General features: G+C 34.6%; 2 protein-coding genes across 2 annotated transcripts; both read left to right on the forward strand.

The window, feature by feature from the left end:
- The first annotated feature begins 568 nt into the window (after positions 1-568).
- LOC100916848 (olfactory receptor 5B2-like) lies at positions 569-1,504 on the forward strand. Its single transcript, XM_003773982.3, has one exon. The coding sequence runs from the start codon at positions 587-589 to the stop codon at positions 1,502-1,504; it is 918 nt and encodes a 305-aa protein (XP_003774030.2). The 5' UTR covers positions 569-586.
- A 6,823-nt stretch (positions 1,505-8,327) lies between these two features.
- Positions 8,328-9,257, forward strand: LOC100916590 (olfactory receptor 5B2-like). The gene has a single exon (XM_012552728.3). The coding sequence runs from the start codon at positions 8,331-8,333 to the stop codon at positions 9,255-9,257; it is 927 nt and encodes a 308-aa protein (XP_012408182.2). The 5' UTR covers positions 8,328-8,330.
- Positions 9,258-9,782: the final 525 nt, after the last annotated feature.

Genomic DNA, 9,782 nt, shown 5'->3' on the forward strand with positions numbered 1-9,782 from the left:
CTGGCTTCAGTTTATTACATAAACCTTAAAAGTATAATGACTCAAGGATTAAGTGCCATTCCAGTAAATGCCCAAATATCTTTGTTCCCCTCCTCCTTTCTCTTATTTGGAAATATTTATTTCATAAATTGCCCATTTTTCTCTTCTCCCCATTCTCCTTTATTGCTTTTCTCCCTCTTCTTCATCAGAGTGAAGTATATTCATAAGAAAAGATCTAATTGTCCAGCCTTGACCAAGTAATTCCCCTTCTTGCACTAATTTTTCTCAGAGAATAAGGTACTTCCCTCCTTGAAGTGAGAAATGTCACTTTGGGGATTGCCAAATTTATAAGAGATTTTACAAAGTGAAAAGTAATATACAAGTGACTCTCTATGAGAAAATATGCTGAATGAATTTTGGGGATTTAGAGTAATTGCTATGACAACCACTTTTATGTCCTTGGACTCTTAATTGCTTGATTCTGGTCTTCGCATAAAATAGGTTTCTGACCATGTTTTATGTCTTGTAGTCATTCATCATACAGAGTAGAAATTTCTGATGATTATTCTTTTGTTGCAGGTGAATAACATCCCTCTCAAGTGACCTCATGGAAAACAGAACTAAAATGAATGAGTTCATCCTGACAGGATTAACAGATGTTCCAGAGCTTCAGGTTCCTCTCTTCATAATGTTCATCCTCATTTACTTCATCACTATGGTAGGGAACCTAGGGATAGTAGTTCTGATCGCCTTGGATTCCCGCCTTCATACCCCTATGTATTTTTTCCTCAGTAACCTCTCCCTGGTGGATTGTGGCTACTCCTCAGCTATTACTCCCAAGGTGATGGCTGGGCTCCTCAAGGGGGACAAAGTCATTTCCTATAATGGATGTGCAGCACAGTTATTCTTTGTTGGGACCTTTGCTTGCACCGATAGTTTCCTCTTAGCCTCCATGTCCTATGATCGTCATGCAGCGGTGTGCAAGCCCCTACATTATACCACTACCATGACATCAACAATATGTATACAGCTAGTCGTTGGTGCTTACATCTGTGGCTTTCTAGCCACCTCCATAGTTGCAGGAAACATATTTAGCCTTTCCTTTTGTAGGTCAAACATACTCGAACACTTTTTCTGTGATATTACCCCTCTGCTACTTCTCTCTTGCTCTGATGTTCACATTACTGAGTTAGTAGTCTTTACAGTAGGGTTATTCACTGTCTCTTCTCCACTTCTTGTCATCTTTACTTCTTACTTACTAATTTTCATCACCATCCTAAAGATCCATTCTGCTGAAGGCCGTCAGAAAGCCTTCTCCACCTGTGCTTCCCATCTCACAGCAGTGTCTATATTTTATGGGACAATCATGTTCATGTACTTCCAACCTAGTTCAAACCATTCAATGGACTCCGACAAAGTGGTGTCAGTATTCTACACCATGGTTATCCCTATGTTGAACCCTCTGGTTTATAGTCTTAGGAACAAAGACATCAAGAATGCTTTCAGGAAAGTTATGAGAAGATAACTTCAAATAGATCATCTTTTTTCTTAGAAAATACAACCTGCATCTTTTTTCCTCTGGGAACCATCCCTCAAATTAGGCTCTTTTTCTTATGCACACAAAGTATTTGCCAACCTTTTTAGAGGCAACATCATAAGTAGAAAGTGTCATAGACTCAGAGTTAGAAGAGACATGAATTTAAATTCCCAGTTAGATACTTTTACATTTCATATCTATGACAAGCTACTTAGTGTCTCATCATCAGTTTCCTCATATTTAAATGACCTTAATAGCATACCATATTCAAAATATTTTTGTGGAATGAATCACACATACACGTCCAAGCATGACATTATGATTCTAGCTGCTATCCTTTTAAAAAGAGGAAGATCAGCTTTATGAGTTCTAAAATGTTTACTATTTAGACAGCAAAAATCCTGAATAGTTTAGAAAACACAGTTTTAATGGTAATATCACTGATTATTTGCTAGACCCTAAACCAGAGGTGAACTGGAGAAATACTTAGAACTTGACATTCAATTAAAAAAGAATTCATATAACTGACTTTAAAATTTAACCAGCATTATTATTTTCTCTATCGCTTTCTGAAGATTAAACCATCAACAAAACAATAAGAGAAATTTGGAATTATGGAACAGGAAAGTGAAATTATAAAAGATTTGATAAGGATAAACTATTTCCATTCCTACATGGCAAAATGATACATTTCCTATTTTTTTCCTTCATTTTAGAGCCACTAGAAGTATACATAAATAGAGGACACAGTTGAATATGGTAGGATAATTTCTTTTAAATAAAATTAAGGATTGAGAAAGTACTGGGAAAAGGAGAAAAGGATATATATATATATATATAATGGAATGAATTAATCTGATATAAAAGAAGTCCATAACATATAATACAATGGATAGGAAAATGGAAAATCTTGGGGAGCAGGAGAAACACATGATTGACCATAATTCCATAGCAAATCGTCTAATAGCAACTTCAGTGATCTTTTCACTATATTTTTCTTTTATGTCCAGAATTACATTTGATCTTCACGAAATCCTTCTGATGGTATAATAGTCTGAGTTTATTATATCCATTTAAAAGATGAATAAACCAAACCCTGGAGATATTCAGTGATTTGGCCAATGTCACATAGCTAGGAGGTGGTACAAGAAAGACTAGAAACTAACTTTGGACAATGGCCATTACCACCCTTTCTACCTTGTTTTGCTAATAACAAGCTAAGAATGATAAAGTACCCATGAGAAAATACTCTTTTCCCCATTGTGAGAGCAGAATTTAATGGCTTATTTTGTTCTTGAGTTGGTAGCAAAGCTGCCAGGTATCTCCAAGGGACCACCATCTCCCAAGAGCTGAAGGACTCCAAAGTCTTCCTAAAGACCATGCCTCATCCCCAACTTTTGCTACTGATACTGAGACATTATAGATTCCATTATAGATTTCACTGTTGTGGTGGGTATACCTTGTGGGTCAAATTCCCCAACTCGTTTATTTATTCTCCTAATTTCTTTTCCATTTGCTGGAGCTGAGCTAAATGAAGGGTGGCTTAATGCCAAAACAATGGCAGAGAATTACCACTCTGCTATTAGAAAACTTTGAACTCTTTGCCCCAGTGACTAGTGAATAGTTTCTCCATGAGATCAGATGCTCCCTAAGCTTGGGACTTCAAGGTCAATCACTGAATATAAAGTTCTTGGTTAACTTTTGTCTTTGAAGTCATGGCCACCTTTCTCCATAATCAGACCAAGGAGGTTGTAGGATATCAATCCAAGGCTATAGTGCTCATGTAGACAGAAACACGGTACAGCTAGACCTGGAGATAGGAAGACCTGGATAAAAATCTTCATTATCTCTGAGATGACTAATTCACTCTCATCATGGGTAAGTTGCTTGACTTCTGTTTTCTTATTCAAAAATAGTGTATAATTATACCTGTGATACTTTTCTCATAGGGTTATCTCCAGATTCAAATGAACTCATGCATATAAATTATGTTTAAACATCCAATATATATCTAATATACATATTGGATATATTTATATCCAATAATATAATATATTATTATAGATAATAATAGCTATTACCTATTATCCACTATTATCTACTAGGAATTATCCATTATTTGTATTTTTTCAAGCTCATCATTCTTCAGCTAGTGAAGGAGCAATCTGAGGGATGGGAAACTGTATACTCCTAATAAACACAAAATTAAACAATATTCTGGTTGATAGTAATTACATTGTTAACGATTAGCTTGATTAAAGGCATACTGTGTGCAGGATATTGAATTCAATTCTTGAGGAAGTGGGTTGATAACAAAGTTTTGATGAGTACAGAGCTGACGATGGTAGGTCATTTCTGTAGCATTTGAATCTTGGCAAACATCTTCCTCATAGGCACTGTGTGGCCTCCATACCTGAAGAAATATTCTTCCTATTTTCCAAATGAGAAATATAGAAGTACAAAAGGAAAATTTATTGCTTAATATTTTGAATCCTCTCTTTTGTTATTCTGTATACATAGCAGTTTATTTCCTTTATTTTGTATTTATGTTTTTAATAAATTTTTTTTCCAAAAAAAGTATAAAAGGCTTGATTAATTTCTACGAGGACATAAAAGAAATTATTGCATTTCAAGACAAGATTAGAATCCAAGTTTTCATGCTCCTAACCAAATATTCTTAACAAAATAGTACTATCCACCAAAAATAGATATTTCTGAATAGAAATTCAATTTCCTTGTCAGTCCTGGAGATCAAGAACAGCTCTCTCAAGACATGGAAATGCAAGTCTCTTGACTCAACTTGGAATACATCACTGAGAAAGATTATCATATACTATGTCTACACATGTTTGATTCAATAATATCAATCATCAAAATGGCTTCAGTACCATATATAACATCAATATTACTATAAATCATAATAAATTAATTATTGGTATTATATTTAATATTGTTCCTATTATATTAAAATAATTGATTGTATTTGTTGTAAAAGTCGACTTTTTTCTACTCTTTGAATAGTCAATGAAACAGTTTTAAGTATTTATTTTCTAATTGCCTAGAAATCCCACATCAACCCCATTAGAAAGAAGTTATTTTACAGCAGGGCAATGAAGAATGATGAGTGTCTAAAATTAACAAGAGTTGCAAAGTATCATAGGATGATGAATTTACAACTGGAAAGAATCTCAGACATTATCTAGTCTGATATTTTTTTTCTTTATTGATAAGCAAGGTGAGCTCCATAGTATTCTAGTAGTCCCCTAAAGATTTCAAGAGATGGGAAATCCAGTACATGTTAAGGAAGCCCTTTGCACTTCTGAATAACAATGTTTTTGGAATGTTTTCCTTACGTCACATCTAAATTTGTTTCTTCTCAATTTTTCCCTTTGTTGCTGGGTTTTTTTTTTTTTTGGTACAAATAAAACAAACTAAATCCTTTTTCTATATGTCAGTTCTTCATATACTTCAAAAAATTTTCAATCCCATCCTCTATCCTGGCACCTATAGTTTAGCATCTCTGAACTAAAAACCCTGAGTTTGTTCCACAAATCCCCATGTGGCCAAATTTCAAAGTCCTTTGTCATGCTGAGCTTCTCTGGAAAATCTCTAGTCTGAATGAATGAAATTCTGAAATGTGCTCCAAGTGTAGAATAGAGAGGACCACCATTATATATCTGGATACTCTGTCTCTCCCTTCAGTGCAAGGCCAAATTGGCTTTCTTATTTGCTATGTATGTTAGTTACAAAATTGTTGTAGAGTTCAAATGATCCAATGTATTTAAAATACATTGTAAACTTTAAAGAAGCAGCTCTGGTAGAGTGGATAGAGCAGTAGGACTGGAATTCAGAAGTCCTGAGTTCAAATGCAATTGTAGATACTTAAGCAGCAATTCTGGGCAAGTCACTTAAGTTCTGTTTGTCTCAAGTTTAAAATGTGAATAATTACAGTACCTACTTTACAAGGTTGTGAGAATATTTATGAAGTGCAGCACAGTGCTTGGCATATAATAGATGCTGTATAAAAGCTATTTTCCTTCACTCCACTATAATATAAGTGCCAGTCCTTGTTATCTTTGGTCACAATCTGCTATTAGCTATACTTCTTCTGTTTTTCTAAATCTAGAAATCTTTTTCTTTGCAAGAGAAAATAGAAGAAAAATAAAATTGAAGAGCTCTGTTTGCTTCTCATTCATTGTATTTGCCTTACCTGTCCAGAAAATCAGTCCAGTTCTTTTTTCTTTTAATTATCCTTTGTTTTCATAAATACTCATTTTTTTTAATTAAAAAAATACCAATCTATTTGTAGTTTTCAGCTTTCTGGGTTTCTCCCAGTTCATTTTGAGCCCTGAAATTTCCCTGACTCTATTTCTGTAAGGTAAGATTTGCTTTTGCATTCATTCCTGGTTACCACTCATTTTTTTTTTTTCTGTTCTGAAATATTTTGTCACATCTTAATCTGTCTAATTATAAATTTCCCCCCTATATCTTCAATTTCATTTTTGAAATGTTTCTATTCCCTCATTTCAAATTTAACTCCCTAAAGAATTGATGCATAGGATCTTACTTTATCTTCTACTAAAATGCCTGGAATTGACTCTTAAGCTTAATAGACATTTCTGCTTGTGGCTACTTGTGTTTTATCTATCTCAAGCTTCAGAGTTATTTAATTACTTTCATTCTACTCTTGTAACATTCCCATTTATTTTGATTCTACCTAACAATCCCTCCTCAATTAGGGTAATCAAATGAAGAATAGAATTTCCTCATAGGTATTACTTCATTTTTGCACTTTCAATGGATAAAAAAAAAAAATTCATTTTCACTAAAAAAGCAAAAGCTGTTCTTTGGGAGGAGAGGCAGAGAGATGCATGTGTAATAGATAAAGGAAAAGAGCACACAGAGAATTAAGCAGATAAAAAAGGGAGGTAACAAAGGCAGGGAGAGATAGACACAGACAAAAATGCAAAGATACAGAGAGACAGAGAACAAGATTGAAAGACAGAGAGATAGAATGAGAGAGGCAGAATAAGAGAGAACTTTATGGCAGATGCCCAGATAATCAAACACTCTGATAATATTGATAATAACCATGGTGCTTTTCACCATGTTTCCCCATGGTTCCTGGATTTCTTCATATAACTATATTTTCCCAGTCTAATAAAAACAAATTATAAGATCCTACTGCTTTGTACCCCATGTCATGGAAATAAGGGGAAAATCTTTCCAGAATTATATTCTAGTTATAAATCTTATCCCCCAACTCTAAATGTTACCTTTCCAGCCAGATTTGTTTTCCTGTATTGGAGATTCTAGAAAGTCTAGTATATCTTCTAGCTAGATATAATTCCTAGGGGAGCCCAAGAGGCATATATGTATGTATGTATGTATATATATCACTTATCTTTCATTCTTGCTAGTTTACTAGTTCCTCTCTTTTTCCAGTATTACATGACTTTTGACAGGTTTTTTTGGTAGAGTCGAGTTCTAATCACAAGTAAACTGAGGCAGATGTTCTCTGAGGAAGTAAGGTGATTTGAATCTCTAATTCTGTTTACTATCTATTTTTTTTTTAAAGATACAGGAGACAGCATATTGAAATCTACTTACAACTTGTGTGAAAACTTCTAATGATTCATTGTGGTTGAGATGAAACTTAATACTCTAAGTATAAGTGGTGTACATGGCAGCCTTTTCCCAATTGTAAATGCTAATAATAACCTAAAAATGGATTATGTATTTATCTCATGCTCAAAGGCCACTGGATGACTATTAAACAATGAATAAGATAATAAGTATTTATTAAGTTTCTGCTCTGTATCCCAGAACTAAGTTAAACACTGAGAAAATAAAGAAAAATAAAATAGTTTCTGCTTTTAAATAATGCATAATCTGAAGATAATGTGTGAATAACTGTGTACAAACTATATCCAAGTTAAATTAGAGATAATCAAAAGAGTGGAGAACTGACATTGAAATAGAGAAATGCATTCTGTAGTTGTGATTTCTTTGGGACCCAGAAAAGTGAATAGTGAATTAAGGTATAAACTGTCCCTATTTGTAACCATCTTCTGCTTTTAAAATGACAATGGTGGAAAATTTAAAAAAGAAAAATGTGTGTGAAGGAAACAAACTTAGAAATCATACATTTATTATTATATCGTCTATCATTGACATTTTGACCATGACTCCCATAACTATGCAACTGGTATCTACTGACATCTGTTCCTCCTCAGGAACTGGCCACTACAGTTCATTGTACAGATCTTTCAGTCACTATGATTCTAGGACTAAGCAGCATTGCAGCAAAATCTCAGTCAAACTTTCTTTGATCCTCTTCTTCCTTCTCTATCTTTTAAATTTTTTCTTATTTTATTCTTTTCTACTTTATTCCCCTTTTTTCTTTTTATTCATCAAAATGAAGCATATTAAAAGAAAAAACTCACTCCAACTCTAACAAAGAATAATTCATTTTTGAATGCAGATTTTTGCCAGAAAATAAGGTACTTCCCTTTCTTGAAGGGGAAAATAACATTTTGGTGATTGGTTAATATGGAATATATGAAAAACTGGTGAGAAGAAATGCATGAAGGACTCTCTATGAGAAAATTGATCAATGAATTTTGGAAACCTAGAATAACTTCTGTGACAACTATCTAGATATACTTGGTCTCTGAATTCCTTATTTCTAGCCCTCACTTAAGATAAGTCTCTGACCATGTTTTATATCTTGGAGTTATTTATCATGCAAACTGGGTTTTCTGGTGACTACTCTTTTCTTTCAGGTGGATGACATTATTCTCAAGTGACATCTATGGAAAACAGATCAAAAGTGAATGAATTTATCCTTCTAGGAATAACAGATGATCCAGAGCTTCAGATCCCTCTCTTCATCATGTTCACCTTCATCTATCTCATCACCCTGTTAGGGAACCTAGGGATAGTAGCTCTGATCTCCTGGGATTCCCATCTCCACACTCCTATGTACTTTTTCCTCAGTAACCTCTCTCTTGTGGATTTTGGCTACTCCTCTGCTGTCACTCCCAAGGTGATGGCTGGGCTTCTCAGAGGGGATAAAATCATCTCTTATAATGGATGTGCTACACAATTGTTCTTTGTCGGGGCCTTTGCTACCACCGAAAGTTTCCTCTTAGCCTCCATGGCCTATGATCGCCATGCAGCTGTGTGTAAGCCCCTACATTACACCACTACCATGACCTCAACAGTATGTGCAATTCTGGCCAGTGGTGCTCACATCTGTGGTTTTTTAACCTCCTTCATAGTTATAGGAAATACTTTTAGCCTTTCCTTCTGTAGGTCCAACATAGTCCATCACTTTTTCTGTGATATTCCTCCTCTTCTAGTTCTCTCTTGCTCTGATACTCATATGATTGAGTCAGTAATTTTTATCTTAGGGTCAATCACTGTCTTTTTTCCATTTATCGTTATCTTCACCTCATATTTCTTAATCTTCATCACCATCCTGAAGATCCATTCTGCTAAAAGTCGCCAGAAAACCTTCTCCACCTGTGCTTCCCATCTCACAGCAGTGTCTATATTTTATGGGACAATCATCTTCATGTACCTGCAACCCAGCTCTAGCCATTCAATGGACATAGACAAAACGGTGTCTGTATTCTACACCATGGTCATCCCTATGTTGAACCCTCTGGTCTATAGTGTAAGGAACAAAGATGTCAAGAATGCTTTTATGAAAACTGTGAGAGGAAGACGACTTTAATTAGATAGTCCTTTTTTAAAAGAAAGAAAATCTAATGTACATCTCCCCCCACTCTAGGATCCAGTCCCCCAGTCAAGTTATTTTTTTATGCACAAAGGACTTTAATCCAAACTTTGTCAGAGGCAACATCACTTAGTTGAGAATGCAATAGACATGGAGCTAAGAGAGCCCTGAGTTTAAATTCTCTCTTGTGTACTTTTATATTGTTTAGTCCTAGACAAGTAAATGAAAATTTCTGCCTCATTTTCCTCATGTATGATGGGGCTTAATAATATCCCATTTCTTATGAGTGTTGTGTGGAATGAATGGTACATATGTATACACATATATACAGATATTACATAGAGATTCCAGCTGTTATCCTTCTAGAAAGAGAAAAATAATTCCCACCTTTTTGAACAACATAATTTTTGGAGGACAAAGTCATAGAGTCACATGGGAAATGTACCTTTGATGAAATTGGCATTCCTTATTCAGCAACCCCTAACTCACAGGTGTCCCTAAAACACCTTTGATTTAGGGGCA

Source organism: Sarcophilus harrisii, chromosome 6 (assembly GCF_902635505.1).
Source record: "Sarcophilus harrisii chromosome 6, mSarHar1.11, whole genome shotgun sequence".
Lineage (NCBI taxonomy): Eukaryota > Metazoa > Chordata > Mammalia > Dasyuromorphia > Dasyuridae > Sarcophilus > Sarcophilus harrisii.